Here is a 17,813-nt window from a genome sequence, read left to right as displayed (position 1 = left end):
CAGCACGCCATGGTTTTCCTTCCTTCATGCCGAGGAAAAACCAGAGGAAAGGTCACAGAGAGCCTAGAATGCAGAAAACGGGAGGGCAGGAGCATCCTCACAGTATGCAACAAGCAGCTGTGGGCAACAGCAGCAACCTGCCTGTGTAGCGTGAGCAAAAGTGTTTGTGAAAAGCGATCACAAAGATGCCCTTTTCCTTCTGGGAAACAGGGACCGGGCACACGGCAGCCTGCCTGCTGAACATCCACAGCTATTGTCCTCCTTTGACATCAGACCCTGTTTGCTAGTCAGAAGATCAAACATCTCCTGTTTGCACTGTGGAGTTAATCATAGGCACACAGAGGCTTGGAGGCTCCTGAGCGTGTGTGCCCACTCCAAGGGAGTTGGAAGCACCAAAAAGGACTGAAAGAGCCTGGTCCAAGTCTGCTACGGATCACTGCCGGGGCTGCGGGGCTGGCCAGCTTTCCATCAGGTCCCTGAGATGGCTCTATCAGCGAGGGGAAGAATGCGAGGGTCTGAGTCACTGTGCAAACACACCAGCAACCAAGAGGAGCTCAGAGCGCCATCCTCCAGCGCTGACAGAGAGAGGAATCCCCACTGCCAAAAGGAAGCAAAAGCATAAACATCGGAAGCATCTGAAGGCGTTTTGAAAGTCACCACGAAGAACCAACTGTTAATCTGGGGAATAAAACTGACCTTATACCAGAGCACAACCTTCACAAACTTTTTGGATGACAGATCACTGACAGCTGCTTCGACCGTCACATGCTTATCAGCAAATTTTAACGGGTAGCTCTAGAAACCATGTTTCTACTAAGACCTTGGCACCGCCTCCTAGACCAGCAATGATGTCTGGATTACAGTCCAGCAACTGGTTTTCCAAGCTCTTAAGTTTCACGGTGGCTATTTCTGCAGGCATTCTTTAAGATCTGACAATTATGAAGTGAGACAAGGTGAAATTCACCCAACATGTGGGAAGAGAAGCCCAAAAAGCAATGGTCACAGAGAAGAAAACAGTTTCTTGCCATCTGACCTATCACTCCATAGAAGAACAGCCTTCTCCTTACTACAGTCTTTTATTAAGCAGGTAGATTGGGGGATTGTGTGTGAAGATAACACCTCTGTTTCAGGTGATAGGGACAGAAGGCTGCCTTCCAGACCTCAGGATGGAAGGTTGGCTTCCAGACCTGGAAGTACGAACCCCTACTGCTTTTTAGTCAGGGCTGTTACAGATCCATACCTTCTGCAGATCATGCACCAAGCTAGAGTCAGCCCCAGGCCAACCTTCAGAAACACAAGGCCTGTTTGTAAACTACAGCCTGTCTGTGTGATGCACCCAGAGCACATTGCCAGGGTCTTTTCACCACCACAGTCCTACTTCTAGGAGCAGAGAGGTACTAAACACCAGGAAAAGCAAGAGACAAGAAAAAATTAAGTTCACTGAGCAAAAAACCTTGATTTTCTGATTCACTGAGCCAACCAAAAGTGGCTAAAGCTGCGTATTCAACCCTGCCAATCAAGATGCAAAAGGAGGAGGGAATTAAAACATGACAGTGAGCAGAGCCACTGATGGTGCATGACAAATCCAACAAACAGGTACTCAATGACTGGGACCAGTACTCCAGGGTTCCCACCTAGGAAGCTAGTGAGAAACAACCTACTTCCTCTCAGATCTGCTCGCATGGCTTCTTGCCCATACTCAGGCACTGGGGGAAAAGATGTATAAAGGAGAAGTAAGAAGGTAGACATTTGGAAGTAATGAGAAAAGAAGAGATTAAATACTATTAAAACTCAGGAGTGGCTGCAGTAGACATTCTAAAATAACTACCTAAACCTGGCAATGCCCATTCAGAGAAAGGGAGGACAACAGGTGCCCAATCTGCTTTAGGAAGAAACAAATTCAGGTGGGGAATTGAGAAAGTTAATGTACAACCAGAACAAGCAGCGTGTCCTCCTGCTGCAGCCAACAAGCAGGAATATGAAGGAGTGTGATCTGCGGCTGGAGAGGCTTACAAAGCTTCGTCTCCTAATTCTACCCATTCAGAATTTTTCAAAAAATGACCCCTTTTGTTGTGTGTCTCATGCCACCTTGTACATCTTCCCAGTTTCAATAGGAAGCAACAAATCTATGTGATTTGCCATTCATGGGAAGGGAGTGCAGGGTGAAGTACTACATCAGCCTGGTGGCGTGATGGAACTGTCAGTATGAAAAGGGAAAGAAAAACACCTGTGTCAGACCCAGATCTCCCAAAAACGCCTTATGGTGACAGCTACATCACAAAAAAAGCACACAGAAATTGTTTCAAGAGTGTACATATTGAAAGAAAGGGGAGAATGCTCCATAATGACAGCCCAGAGAGAGCAACTATCCTGAACAAAGCTCATCAAGGAGCCAGGGGAGAGGCCAAAGGGCAGCAGATGTGGGTGGAGCAGAAGGAGCCAAGACACATCTCAGTTCTGGTTCTGCAGCAGCCTAGGTAGCACCCACTCTGCGTTAGGCCGTGCTCAGCATGTCACCCTGGCTAGTGTCTACCTGTCACCACTTGTCACCCCTCAGTACTGATGCTTCCTTGGTGGTGTGTAAAGCAAGGCAACACTAACCAGCAAGGACCTCCCTGCCCCCCTTTTCACATCTTCTTCACATCACTGGAGATACCCATACTGTGATGGTTGGTTACACTGAATCTCCCATTGGATCTAGGCCTTTCTCGCATCAGGCACATAAGCAAACACATCCACACACTGATTCCCCTTTCAGAGAAGCTTACTGGGTTCAGGAGCACCGTCAGGAAGAGTTCACCACCACGAATGCTCTTGTCCAACTCCTTTGAGCCACCGGGATATTCATTGTAGAAGATAGTGTGAGTAAAAAGACCACAGGTCTGTCGAGGCAGAACCTGGCAATGTCAAAGAAAAGCAAAGTTAGATAAGAGGCAAATGCAGCAGAACCTACATATGAACATGTCAAAGTAGCACTCTGTGGATCAATACACAAAGAGTAAGGGACATAAGGACACAGGTTCAGAGGAATCTTTCGATATTCCTCCCAAACATTTACTCATCACAGTGCCACCAAGTCAGTGGGGTCTCAGTTTAGCCCCGCTGTGCTTGGTTTCGCTCTCCATTCAGTGCTGACCTCTGAACCGTACTGAGAAACACAAAAACTGGCTTTAGCCAAGTTTTTTCTCTTTGACTTAATAATTCTGGAAACACTGGTGGTATTAAGATTAGTGTCTCTGATGCAGGTCACTAGGGACTGTCTCTTGGGCAGGAAAGTGGGGTCTGGTTGCCCAGCTGTGCTCACCATGATTCCGTTGTGGATGAACCCACGGCGGTACCGGGCAGGCCGCAGGTGTGGGTATTCCTCTGTGCTCGTTACCTGGATGCTCCAAACAGATTTCCACGCCTCATAGAGTTGTGTGTGGACAGGATAAACCCCAGAATGATGGGGAGCTACGGCATAGCCCAAGTCTGTGGGAATCCCATGCTCCTGGAAGCAGAATATGCAGAACAATAATTCAGTATTTAACTAATATCCTTAATAAGGATCATATTTAGCAGTGGACTCCAACTTGGAGCGAAGTGACAGAGTAACATGAAAACTCTCCGGATTGGGAAACCTCAAATACCGCTTGTCCTTCTTGTTTTATGCATCTATTGAAATATAAGGGTGATTTGATATCAACAAGGACATTCAGCATTAGTAACAGCTGCTGTTAAGAATGGTCTTGTAGCTTGCAGGTGTGACAAATCACATTAATTCACAAGCCTCAGGTCATGCTCCTTGGTAACTACAAACTAATCAACACTGTTAAGTGACACATCTCACCCCCACAATTCCTAGATCTGAGTCACTAAAGGAGGAAAACAAAATTTCCTTAACTGATATACAAAAGGGAAGGAAGATGGTGACTGGGATCTGTCTTGTCTCTAGCAATTCAAAGAAAAGCAGACATGAAGCAAGAGACTGTTGAGGGTGAAGATATGGAGCCTGGAGCTATACTAAAATGACAGGAAATATCTGAATTTCATGGTTTTTAATTCCGCTGTGTGGTTCTGGTAACAATATGAATGATGACAGCTCTGCCCTGGTGGTGTACAATAAACCCAGAGCCCCTAAATGAAGCAACAGCCTTCTCCTTCCCACTGCTAGCCTGTTTTACGTTAAATAAGTGTAATTGTGTTCTGTGCTTTGTCTCTCTTTGCAAAAGACTGCACTGTTATTTAACCAGGAAAAGAAGGAGCCTAAATTGTTTCTATAATGCTGCAACTGTGCCCTGAATTCAAGATCATTCCTAATTTGTATGTGTCATGGGAACACAAGACAGCAGCCTGCTATTCCCAAGGGGATTACCATCAAAAGAACCAAACTAGAGGTGAAGAGGACATTTCTTTTCAGAGAAACATGTACACTACATTCAACTCTGGGCTGTAAGCTTCAAGCAGACTCTGTTCCAGCAACGCAGGATGTTCAAGGCTTCCCCCTCCTCCACCAAAACCCAGGGAATTTCCCCTGGACTTCCTAGATAAGTAACTTCCCCCAGCATTGTCTGGGGAGGCCAGAAATAGGGCTGTGAGCACACAGAGTGTTTTATACCACCAACCAGGTGACTTCCTTACAAAACCGCAGCAAATAAGGACAGAAAAGGAAATGCCTTCTCGCTGCCAGAGTCTGTAAGTTAATTGGATTTGGATGGCAACGCTACAGGTTCACACCTCAGCAAACAAGAGCCTTGGGATTTGCACCCTGGAACGCAGGGAGCTGCCTGGGGCCAGGCAGGTGCCAGGAAGCACTTCCCACTGCACAGGCAGGCATCCGAGCCCTCTGTCTTGCCTGAAGACAGCAGGAGCCACAGTGCCAGGAAGCACTTCCCACTGCACAGGCATCCGAGCCCTGTGTCTTGCCTGAAGACAGCAGGAGCCACGCACCAATTTAAACTTCCAGCACTGCCTTTCTCAAATGCATCTGAGTTACCAGACTGGTATTTGGGTCCAGCGGGGTCCAAACAGCCATTCCAGTGACAGAACGCTTAAGTATTAGTAGTGTGAAGTAAATAAACTGCCCCTTACCACAGCAAACTGTTTGTTGAGCTTCATCTGCTCAGCCAGCACAGTGACATTGTGGAAAAGATGAGGCTGCATGTGACTCCACATGTGAGGGAACCACCAGAACTCCTTCCTGTGTTTGAGCAGCATGTCGTCCCCTTCATCTTCCTCATCTGTACCTACAGAGAGCAGAAAAGGAAATACAAAAAATAAAAGGGGGGCTCAATGTTTCAAAGCAGTGGCTAATCCCCTGCAATGCTGAGTCATACCAACAGAAAATCATGCTCTCTCTAACATGTTACACACACACAAACACGGGGGCCACACACAGGTGCTGGGATGAAAGGGTGCCAAGGGCTTACCTGTGTGGTAGAATTTCCCTGAGAAGCCCAGGTTGAAGGTGAAATTTGGGACTAAAGTTCTCAGCTTATTCTGGGTGCTCAGTAAAGCCTGTTTGAATGAAAGGAAAAAGAAATGTTCATATTCAGTTGCTTTGTAAGGTTTCTCTGCTCTACTGGTGCCCAGTTCGCTCTGAAGAGGTGTCATGGGGAATGGGGCAGCCAAGTGCTCCACATACAGAGTCTTTGCTTGAAGTAGTCCTGCTGTACTAAATGGTGCTTTAAAACCACACTCAGATGATGCTCTCCAACGTGAAAGATCCACAATGCCTGTGCTAAGGTAAAGGGACAATAAATCTCACTTCCAACAGGTCCCCTACTCTTTCCACATCCAACCTCAACACTCCCTTCCTCTCCCACGTTGGCTGGGACTTTGCCATTGAACCTCTGGCCTTTCTCTGAGCCTACGTGTTGCTGAAAAGGAGGATGGGGCAGCACATGGTGCACAGCTGAAAGGAATCACCAATATTGTGAACAGTACCTAAGCGATCCAAAGGGAGGGGGCTTTTATTTAGAGAGGAAAGGTGGATTTGCAGAACCACCCACGCAAGGAGTCCTGCCACAGCAGGCATCTATCCTTTCTCCTTGTGTCCCTTGAAAGTGCCAAAATCCTTTTGTAGCAACAAAGTTTCCTGTATTCTGTAAAGAAAACCTGTGGGAGCTGATATTCACAGTCATGACATCTCCTACAAGTTCTCTCTTGCTCGCTTGTGTCTGCTTTAAATGTCCAAAGTAATTGGCATAGCCAAAGGGAAGGAGCCTTGTGCCATAAACCCCAAGGTCCAGCAGCATACGGAGTTAGGCAGCAGACAGCCTTGACAGAAAAAAAAAAAAACCCAGAAGGCTCAGTATGTCACTTCCAAGTAAGACACAAACTAATTCCAGTCAAATTTCTTCTGCTGGAAAATAGTAACAAGAGAGAAGCCCCGAGATGCATGCTCTGCTGCCACCTGCGTGCTTCAGGGAAGGCATCACTGGTGCAGCTCCCTGTGGAAGTTCTCAATCAAATGGGGACCTGGCAGGAGGGCTGTTTGGCAGGTGACACAGATGCTCCTTGCCCAGGCAGTTACTTAGATTTTAATAGCTTTTCTAAGAAAGCAATGGATCAGTGGCTGCACCAAGGTGAAGGTGATGACCTTTCCACAGCAGACTTGGGCTAGATGCAAACACACAACCAACCTGGCACACAACACCGGGGGAAAGCCTACAGACCTTCCAAACTCTGCAGGGCAGATGGGCAGATCTTTCTGTATCAGCTGCCCTTCCCCAGCCTCAAGAAGCACAAGGGAGCACTAAAACACTGCCTTCACATGGCTGACACTCTGTAGGCATTGCTCAGGCACACTGAAAGTGTCACCAACACAGACTCTCATTCAGTGGAGGGACCAGCCTTGACACCTACCACTTAAGGTGATCCTGACGAACCACCGCTGTCACTAACACTTCAAAACAGTGTTGACCAAACACCATTCATCACATTAATTTAAAAATGATTACTTCTGTAATTTACTTCAATCACCCTTCCACTGCAGATGTGCCTTGGAGCAGAGCTATTGAGCGCTTTTATTCCCAAGGCAGGCAGCCCATGACCTCTCACACACGGCAAGGTGGGAAGACCAGACAAATTATTTCTGCAGTGCTGCAGACACTCTCTCTGAAGGAACCAAGCTTTCAGACTTTTCCCTAGAGACACACTTAATTGCCAGCTCCTCCTCCCCACAGCCACACAATACTGACATCAAATCAGCCTGGGACACATTTCAAAGATCCCAGCTCCTCCATGGCCACATGTCTACCACATCCTTACCCCAGCCCCCATCCAAGAGCAATATTTCGAGAAATATATGGCACATGACATCTCCAGAACCTACCACAAATGCAGGCAGTGCTTTTAAAAGGTGACATGCCAGCAGCACTGATGGCTGAAGCCTCCTTTGCTGCACAAAATCCAGAACAGGCAATGGGAGGTCAAGTTCTCCATACCTGACCCCACGAGACACAGGGATTCATCCCATATATCACAGAGCACAGACCAAGAGCTGTGCATCTCTCCAAGAGAAGCACCTGTCTGCCCACCTGGATGACAAGACCACATCAAATTTGGGACCAGCACCTTGAACACATTGCCCAGTATCATAGAAAGGAAAGTTCCTCTTTCTCATCTCCAAAGCTGTCCCAAGCCTCACCACTTCTCCCCACTGCCCCGAAAGGCACATCCAGTTCCTCAAGCTCGGGTAGGACAGTGGGGAGGAAAGACAGCAGCTAAGAGGCTTAGCGTTCCTCTGCACAGAGGGAGATTTAAAGCCTGTCTGGGGTTACCATGACGACACATCTGTCTGATGATAAATCCCAAAAAGCCTTGCTCCAGCAGGCAGCAATTCTTTGTGTTTGGGGAGGGACCAGGGAGAATCCGTGGGGGCCTCAGAAATTCTGAGACTGCAGAGCTCTATGGAGTCCTGCTTTTCTTGGTGTGTTTTATTGCTAATTGTGTGCCACCCCCTCTGCTGATGCTGGGTCCTTTCCACAGCCACATCTGTAAGGTGGCACGGCACAGGTTTGAAAAAATGTCTTTCCCTTGCACAGGATAAAAGAGACCGAGGTGCCAAGTAAAGTATCTGGGAGTTTGTTTCAACAACTTATGCATCCACTGTTCCCTAGCACCCTGGCCCAAAGAGGTCTGTGGGCTGTGGTAAGGTGGAACAATACAGATGTGGGAACGGGCCGGGAAGATGGCACTTCTCTCTTTCACACCACTACCCTCTCCTTTCTTTTATAAAGCAGGATGAACACGGTAGTACTAAAAACATCTTAGAGGTGACTCAAGCGGCATTTCATTTATATCCATAATGTACCCTGAGATTCTTAAACAAAAGGCAATTGAGAAACGTGGAATAGGCTATCCATTAAGATATAAAATAGCTAGCCAGATGCAAACAGATCCAGATGTGCGTATTCAAGAAATTTAGTTGCTCATGTGGTACAGCACAGAAGGCCAGCATTTTAGCTATCCCTCATCTCTTAAAAGGCAAGCTTCTTCCTCTAGAAAACTGCCCCTCCAACTCCTCCAAGTATTTCTGTTTTATATTTTCTAACTATCTTCCATTCCAAAAATCCTTCCAGGATGTAGCCAAGGCCAGAAAGGCCCCTTCCCCAGCTAAGCTCCCTGCTAGAAGCTCAGCGAGGCTCAACCCCAGGAAAGAACAGATGGGGTCTCCAAGAGATTGCCACCACTGGCCACCACAACTCATAAGCCACATCAAGGCCAGACTTGCTTCACGCTTGTCACAGTCTATCAGGGAACATGCTCTGCAACTCATGACCTGTATTTTTGGAGGCCTTTAGTACTTAATTGGGGCAGCCACACTGCATGGCCAAGGAACAGACATCTACATTCCAATGCACATTTCTGGACACAATGCAAAAAAGGTCTAAACTTCAGTCTGAGGTTCATTGCCCATCACTTTAAAAAAGGCTTTTTTATAATCTCAAGTTATGATAAAAATTTACTTCTAAGCAAATGTTAGGAGAAAAAAAATAAAATCGTGCCTTTTGTTGCAATACATTAAACAAATCTATATAATGGATCTGCAAAGATTTACTCAACAGTCACTACAAGCTTTTGATACCATCCAGTAAACGGTAACAACTCTCTCAATGGGGTTAAAATTCTACGATTGAGGAAGAAATCAAGGGAGGCACCCTGACTTTTAGGCTGCTTCTTTAGGACCTAATCCTAAAATGATGCCCTTGGGATCGCAATAATATAGGGCTAAACCTTCATGCAACTCTACTTTTTTAGCTATGAAATTTTTAACTTCCAAACATGTTTGCAGGGATTTTAGCTGTTTCATACAAACCCTAAGTATTACCTCTCCTATCTCAGATCCCTCTAAAAAGAGGTAAAAGAAAAGAGGGAACTAAGTTTGGGAGGCAGATGCTGGGAAGAGAGGGCACCATGGGTCTAGGGAAACAGTATGTGGACAAATGAAGAGAAACAGATGATAAAAAACTAAGGAAGAAAGGAGAGAGTTTGACAGCCTCTTCTAAAATGCTCCTGCAAAGCAGATTAGGAACATGCTGCAGAAACACCTTCTTCATAGGATCTGCCCCTGTGGACACTGAGTAGCACGTTCTCAAGAGGATTTTCCACAGTTTTCCCAGTGCCCAGCAGTGGCACTGGCACAGCTCAAAATAGCACTGTCAAAAGAGAAAGCATTCCCAGTACTGGTGTTTCTACCGCCCCGACAATGTTAGAATTATGGAGTTAGAAACTGCTGAGTATTTTCGTTTCAGGTAAGATCCCCCTTTGCAATTTAGAAAGGCAAGAGCTGGCTGCCAGCCACCCTCACTAGATTCTCTCTCTTCCACCCTCACCATTCATAACCCAAAATGAAAAGACTGTCCTTGATTTTCCCTTAGCTCAGACCTGCTAGCAATGACTGCTCACTATTTATGCCCTTGTAGAGATTACCAGCAGAAGAGGCAAAAACTCATCGACTTAATCTTCTTTTCTCATACCTAAAGACGACCAGGAAGGATCATAAAAGCCAGATCCTTTTGCATTAGAAACAGCTCGTCAGAGAAAGCATTCCCAGTACTGGTGTTTCTACCGCCCCGACAATGTTAGAATTATGGAGTTAGAAACTGCTGAGTATTTTCGTTTCAGGTAAGATCCCCCTTTGCAATTTAGAAAGGCAAGAGCTGGCTGCCAGCCACCCTCACTAGATTCTCTCTCTTCCACCCTCACCATTCATAACCCAAAATGAAAAGACTGTCCTTGATTTTCCCTTAGCTCAGACCTGCTAGCAATGACTGCTCACTATTTATGCCCTTGTAGAGATTACCAGCAGAAGAGGCAAAAACTCATCGACTTAATCTTCTTTTCTCATACCTAAAGACGACCAGGAAGGATCATAAAAGCCAGATCCTTTTGCATTAGAAACAGCTCGTCTTTGTTGGCCAGTTCCACGGAGGTTTGGTAAATTCAGAGGGATTATGATTTTAGAAGAGACTGAATGGGGAATAATTGAGAAGGGATTCTCCGAGATTTTGTTTTGTTAATTACATGCAGCTCAAATGTGTGGTAAACTTCACAAGGGGAAAACGTTTTCCCTGTGCAACTTCCAACTGCTTTGCTTCGACTGAGGACTGCAAGCTCCTGCTGCAGCCCTTCAGCAGAAACAGGGACTCAAGGGTTATCATCTTTAAACTAAAAGCAAGCACAATTCTTTTTTTTTTTCTTTTTAAAGAAGAAAGCTATTCAGCCTTCCCTTAAGCATCACAAATAAAAACGTTTCTCCTCTCACACAGGACATCTTCCATGGGCATGCATTTCATCAAATTATATTCACAGTCTTTTAATAGCAATTTTGTCTGGGAAGCTCTCTGAACGTGGACCTGCATATGGTGAACAGCCTCACTGGGACAGCAGAGTCAATTTTATACCTTTCAAACAACATCCAATCTTCAAACCGCTACCCTGACCGCTGTAATCTAAGCTTTAAGATAAGGAGCTGTGTGTTGAGATAACAGCCCTGAAACAGAGCTTTTATATAAAAGGCCAAAGCAAATGCCAGCTGTTCTGTCACTATTACATCCCCTTCTCTCCCCACGGCGAGAGGCTATCAACAAATCCATGTAGTTATTTCTCGCTTTTAAAAAATAAAAATTCATTAACCTCTCGTGGCTCTGCAATCAGAGAGCTTCTTTTAAATGGATAAACCTGGGGTTTATCTGCTTTGCCCGAGATTCTCTGCTTACTGATCACAGATTATTCCTCCATTTCACCCTGTTAAAACCCAAACAAAGCATCTTTTGGAATTATCTAGTCTGGCTTTGTTTTTAACATCACTAGAGCAGCCTTTGTTTCCAAGAGCTTTGGCCACCTATCTCCTGTTTTCTCATATAGGTCTTTAACCTGCGAAAACACGACAGAGGTGTGACTCTCTGCCAGCTTGGACTAGAGGGTGCAGGGCCTGCTTTGGACCTGGTTGTGATCCTTCAAGAAAAAAAGCTTTCAAAGTGTTTCAGCACCCCAAAACACAGAGGTACTGAAATGAAGAAAATTTTAACATTTTCCTTAAATAAATATTATATACAACAGTTCCATTTTTCTGTCTGCTTGGAAACACTTTTTCTATACCCGTTTGCTTAGAGAGTTATGGTCAAAGGTGACTCTGAAGAATTATTAAAGAAAGAAGCAAGTAAAATAAATAATGCCATGCAAGGCAAGCTGCTTCAGGCATGCAGCTTCAAATGAGCTGAAAAGATAAAGCAGGTTGCAAGGGTTTCCTTTACCCCAAGCTAAACTTGGGATCAGAAGCAGAACTTCAAATCTCAAAGACCTGAAAAAAATGGAGATGAACCAAGATATGTCTTGCTTGGATGCATAACACATGTAGGAAGGGTGGTAAGACTCCTAGTGAGGTGGAAGAGTGCTCTTGGGAACATGTAAAGGGTGAGGTTCAGTTCAGGTAAGGGGACACACATGTACAACAGTATTTTGTTTTATACCTTTGCCTCAAACGTTCTGTGCCCTTGGATGAAAGGTTAAAAGGTGCTTCACTTTGAAATACCTACAGTTTTGCAATATAAGAAATACACTTTATATATAATCATAAGAAATAATAATATAAAAAAATACAGTTTTTCTATTCTTTTCTAACGCAACCTGCGTTTTCCTTTTGAAAGGTAGAGTTTACAGCTACAAACAGGCTGACAGAGGAAATGTGCATGTGCTTGTTCCCTCTGTTAAAGAGGAGACAGATCATCCTCCTCTTAAAATCAGAGAGGCCAGCTACAGGTCCCAGAATGAAAAAGGCTCCATTTAAACCTGCAAAGCTGTTGAGAGCATCCAATATGGTGCCTCAACATCTTTGCAGGTTATTTCTCTGCTTAAAACCAAAACAATTGCAGCAATCGACTCTTTCACTTAAATTAAATGCAACCTTGACATTCCTGGCACACCACACACACACACACACACACTAGAAATTTGTCTGGGGCCTGTAGTTATTCTGGAGATTTTACCTCTACATCAGACACCTTCATGCGAGTGCCCTCTTTTCCCACAAATATATCATCAATGTCGACGAGGATATAGCGATCAAGTGTGAGACAGAGGCGCTTGCCAGTCAAGTAGGCAATGGCATCCACGAAAATGAGTTTGTGCAGCCAAAAATTGAGGTTATTGCCGAAGAGAACCCGCTGGATCCCATCATGCAGACCCAGGTCCTGCACCACCGTGGCATGCAACGCTTTGTGGGTGGCCAGGTGAGGAATGGACTCCGAGGACTTCGTGCTGGCCAACAGCACCGGCTCGTAGGTGCTGTGGTTCGACTGGAACACAGTCCAGTCATCACCAGGCAGGGGACCCTGCTCCACCTCGTTAGCCCGGGTGACGTAGAGCAGGGGAGCACTAGGGTTGATGTGATAGTCCCGCAGCCCCAAGTTGGAATGTAGGAAAAGGGGGAAACCCTTGAGCTGTGCGCTGAGTAGGCTGTTCTCGTTGGCTTTGAAAAAGCCTATAATCCCCACTCCATACTCTACACAGTATTTGTCCAGCAGCTCTCGGTTCCAAGCGTCTAGGTTCACATATTTAAGGATGTTCTCATAGATAATAAGAGCGTAGCGTCCCCTGTCTTTGTCTGTCAGGGTGGGCATGTCCCCTTTGCCAGGGGCGATCTCTGTCCTGTATTTAAACCGGCTAGATTCCAGGATGGCCACTATTTCCTGCCCCAGCTGGGAGTAAATGCTTTCCACGAAGACGAGCACCACTGGATCCGTGCGTGAGGTGTCCACAGACTTCGTGAGCCTCCAGCTGGCTTGCGGGGGGATCAAGATGCGGTGCTGGTTGCTGCAGTCACTGAAGGGCAGGGGTGGGGGCTCCTTGATTTTGGGACTGTTAGTGACGTAGTAAGCCAGGATGCACATGGAGATCAGGCTGAAGGCAATGAGCAGCAGGATCAATCTGTGGAGCTCCAGCTGTCGCACGTGCCGCACTACTTTCCACAACTGAATCATGGTGAGGCGGGCTGCCCACCCCCTCCTCACGCCCTGCGCCCACGCTGGGCTTGAAATCTCCAGTGCTGCCCTGGCAGCACCCAGCAGCAGCTCCCAAAAAAGCAAGAGCAGCTGCAGAGAGAGACAAAGCTAAAGCAAACAGCTACCAGGCTAGACTCCCAGGGATCTGCCATTTATCTCAAGTAACCATGGCCCTCAATTCCCATTGCTCTTTTGTGTGCTTCCTCCTGCTCCTCTCCTTTCACTCAGGAAAGTCTTTTGGAGGAGGGGGGCGGGGGGGGTGTTTCCTGAATCTCGTCTCCAACAGCAAATCAGTCTGTCATCCTGTGCACAAGCAGTTTCAGCTCAGCCTTCCCAGGTGCCCCGTTTCTCATTTAGCCGTTTCGCATTCACATGATGGCACCTTTTCTTTGCATCCTGCAATTTAAAAAAGAAAAAAAAAAAAGTCAATTCTCATTCTCAGTACGGATTCACGGTATTTAAGGGGTTTGAGATGAAATGGCAGGACCAGCAGGTGCGAGGTGGGCAGCATCACTCTCCTGTCAGCAGGCAGACCTGTTCCCTGGGAAGTGACGCACAGCATTCGTGCGGGAGCTTGGCAGGACAACTGCAATGGCCTTTGGAAGAAAGGTCCTGACAGAGCTCTCAGAGACTTGGCATTCACCTTGGGTGAGATTCTCACACAGCACAGCAAACACAGCCAGTGCACCTGGCCTTCCCCACCCCTCTTTATGCCATGAACCCCTTTTATTCTAGCCTATATTTCAAAATTACCAAGAAGAGGAGATAGCCCTCATGTTCTCCATCTTGTCCTGTTCTCACACTAAGGATTAGGTGTCCAAGTCCTTGCCAGTGACTTCCCAGGCCCTCAGGATACAGCTGTCCCGAACCCACCAGGATGCCTCAAATTCCCACAGCTCCTGATTTCCATGGTTCCCTCCTCTCTAAGAGGCTGCCCGACTTGTCCTGGGAACTCATGTTCTTCTAAGGCTCTCCAAACACAGCCCTGGAGTGGCATCATCCCTCAGGCATCACAGAGCCAAGGGGCACAGGCTGCCCACGCACTGCACACCTAATTGCTGCCAATCGATTCCACGGTAGTTGGAGAGGAGACATCTCCTGAAACCTTCCTTGCCTTCCCTCAAATGCCACTGAAGAGCACGAAGCCAGTTTTAAATCATCAACAGCACGACGTAAATTTGGGTTGGTCTCAAATACGTGAAAGTTTCTTGCTACGAAGCTCTCTCACCTCCTGCTTTGTGTTTATGGCAGCAGACTATTTCACCATATGTTGTTATTTTTCCAGGATAAAATGCTCAACAAAGCCAACAAACGCCAAGCCATTTAAAAACAAAAACACCATGGAAAGTAACTACATTGTTCCTTGGTTTAAAAAGAAAATAAAACCACTGTGTAGCTTTCTCTCCCTTACAAGAAGCGTGACTTACCTACAACACCACCCAGATGTGCGTCACTTGGGACACATTTTTGGGGAGCACCTGCTGCCCCTCCCAGCACAGTGCAAGAACAGATGCCAGATGTTGCTCACCAAGTCAGCGATGCTCAAAATGAGCTCTCTGTAAAACTTAAAACTTTTTTTTTCCTCTCAAAACCTGTCTTCTTCACACCCCCACGCTCCTGCAGACACGTGCTCCTCCACATACAGTCCCTCCAACCACCTGCACGACTGGCACAGCTCACAACACCAGGAGCCACGAGAGCAACAATAACAAGAAGTACTCCCCAAACAGTTCATCCTTTCTCCGTTCCTCATATTTTTGAGCCTTTTTGCTACTATCATCCTGATAAAACAAAGAATATTAGAAAAACTAGTTTAAGACAGGCATAAGGTTTTTATATAGTAAAGTCAGGGTTTTAACAACTAGCTCCACCAGACAAGAAACTACTCGTGAGACAGATGCTTATTTTGCTCCACCAGAGAAGAAATTACTTGTGAGACAGATGCATATTTGTAATGTGTATTACTAAACAGAAAAAAATCCTTCTGAGTCAGGGAAAATATCAGTTCACAGATGAGGCCAAAAGTCCCACTCTAAAGACTCCCACCAGGCTGTTTTCCAAACTGCTGTTGCAGCTTGAAGAAGATACAACAAAACCCCAAGCAGATTTTATATGAAGAGCTGTAATATTGCTAACTTTGTGACAGCAGATGGAAAAGAGTCAGAGTGCTCTTTACAGAAGCCTTATAATGATCATTAAGTATTATCTCAAATAACTTGTATGCTATAGACTCAGCAGAGCAGGGTCTGGCTTGTGTGGTGCACAATGAAACCTTAGCCATGATGAGGTCTTCAGAACAGCTACAGACTGTGAATGTAAAGTATATTACAGAAATAATTTTTCACTGGAGAAACCGAGACAGAAAATCTTATTGAAGGTCACACTGCAAGGCAGCAGATGAATCAAGATTTTTTTTTTTTTTTAAAAAGGTAATTTCTGTTCCCTAGACTCCAAATGGATCGAGTCCCCATTCCCAAATGGCCCTCTATAATGACAGAGCTGGCTTTGGAAATCCAGCTCAGTCAGCGACAATAAGCTGTGTTTTCTTCAACACAGACAACCAATCATCTTTCAGTCCTGTCTCTACATACTGTTAACTTCTTATTAGAAAAAGGACAAGGGAGACAAGGAGAGGAATTACTAGGAGAAGATGTAGAAAACAGAATTCAGATAGTTTTTTTCCCCTTTTTTTTTTAACTGAAGTGACAACTGGTTTTGAATGCACAACTCTCTGCATTCTGCAGAGATATGGCTTATAATTCCAGTTCAAGTCAAGTTCAGTCCCAGTGACAGAGGTCCCAGTGTATAAGCATTGTACCCAAAACCGCGTGCCACCTTTCACAAGCAACCAGGAAAATAACTTTTCCACCTCTGAAATGAGCTTTTCCCACCCCACTGCCTCTGCAAGGACAGCCCCGATGTCACCACCCTCGTCCTTGGCACTGGAGCTCCCAAGTGGCACTGAACTGCAGAGAGGCAGGAGCCAGGGCAGGCAGAATTCAGCAGGGCAGAGAGAGGCTACATAGAAACACACCATAAACACTGTGTCTTGCTTTATGAGGTGAATTCCCTGTAAGACACAATACATACACAGTTCCGTGCATATTGGCTGCTGTGAGAAGTGGCCTTCATTGTACTCCTGTGCAACAAATTCATGCAGAACACTCCACTCACGTTCCTAATACTTGATTTTGACTGAGAAGACTGAGAATAGCATTCAAAGATTCACTATCTTAACATGTATTACAGAAAAAGTTGTTTTTACAGGAGCAAATAATGTAAAGAGGGACTTAGAAGCTCATGTGTTGCCTGCAGAAATTTCCAAGGAAGTGTTTCTGGGGTAGAATTCACCATCTAAACGCCACGGTAGCAGTAAGAAAACCCAGAATATGCTGATGTATGCAGAAGCCTGGCAAAGTACTGTACTACTATTACACCTCTTTACCCGCAAAACACCAACCTGGAAAACACTTCTCTTCCCTGGTTACAACTCACTCACCTCTCCAACTTCATTTTTAGTGGTGAACTGAGTCTCCGTTTTGCAAAGAGCTGTAGCTTCAGTTTCCTGGTTATCAGTTTAAAGATGAAAATCACAAGACAACTGGATTATTCTGTAGAATAAGGATGAAACCAGAGTTTGAGCTAGGCTGCCACACCTGCAGTGCCCAGCTGAGGGGCAAGAGGGAGAGGAACCCCCTTTGCTGGGCACTTCTGAATCACAGCAGTGTTTTCATAACAATGACTCCATTCAAGCCTCTAGCGAAGCTCCCAAACAAGCACCCATTTGTTACATGGGTGAGCTCAAAAAACAAATTAAAAAAAAAAAAAAAAAAAAAAGCCTGTATCAGATTGCTGCTCAAGAATCTGTCAGCTCCGATCTCTTTAACAAGGCTTCACAGCCAGAGGGCATGCCAGCTGGCACGGTATGCATTTAGCTCTTTGGGGACCACATCAGCTGCTTGAGGTTCAAATGAAAAGGAAAAAAAAAAAAAAAAAAAGGCAAGAAAACAAATACACCAAGCAAAATTTATATTAAAAGGTGAGAGAGCTGTCAGAAACCACCTATATCCAAAACACAAAGCCCAAGGAGATCTATACTGGAGAAAGAAAAGAAAAGAAGAAGAAAAATCACACTGAAAATGGCTCACTCTTAAAGGAAATGAAAACACCCGTGTCCTCTTTTGAGATGAAACTCCTTGAAACCTAACACCATCCAAAAAAAAAAAAAAAAAAAAAAAAGAGGTTTATAGATAAATTAAGGTCCATTCCAAACTCCTGCCAGGGCTGCCTGAGTGCGAATGGCAGGGGGTGGCAGTCAGAAGGCAC

The 17,813-nt window shown here is 45.6% G+C and overlaps 1 protein-coding gene across 7 annotated transcripts in view; it reads right to left on the bottom strand.

The window, feature by feature from the left end:
• NDST2 (N-deacetylase/N-sulfotransferase (heparan glucosaminyl) 2) overlaps positions 1 to 17,813 on the bottom strand; it is a 128,508-nt gene that overhangs the window by 11,637 nt on the left and 99,058 nt on the right. For all 7 annotated transcript variants that reach the window (XM_014956284.1, XM_014956286.1, XM_014956282.1 and 4 more), the window contains 5 exons: positions 12,474 to 13,883; positions 5,409 to 5,496; positions 5,071 to 5,225; positions 3,305 to 3,490; positions 2,769 to 2,897 (listed from right to left, as the gene is read on the bottom strand). In XM_014956284.1, coding sequence (XP_014811770.1) covers positions 2,769 to 2,897; positions 3,305 to 3,490; positions 5,071 to 5,225; positions 5,409 to 5,496; positions 12,474 to 13,466 — 1,551 coding nt within the window. In that variant the 5' untranslated portion in view covers positions 13,467 to 13,883. The remainder of the gene's footprint in view (positions 1 to 2,768; positions 2,898 to 3,304; positions 3,491 to 5,070; positions 5,226 to 5,408; positions 5,497 to 12,473; positions 13,884 to 17,813) is intronic.

This window comes from Calidris pugnax, unplaced genomic scaffold (assembly GCF_001431845.1).
Source record: "Calidris pugnax isolate Ruff unplaced genomic scaffold, ASM143184v1 scaffold196, whole genome shotgun sequence".
Classification (NCBI taxonomy): Eukaryota; Metazoa; Chordata; class Aves; order Charadriiformes; family Scolopacidae; genus Calidris; species Calidris pugnax.
This window is presented reverse-complemented; position numbering and strand designations above follow the sequence as displayed.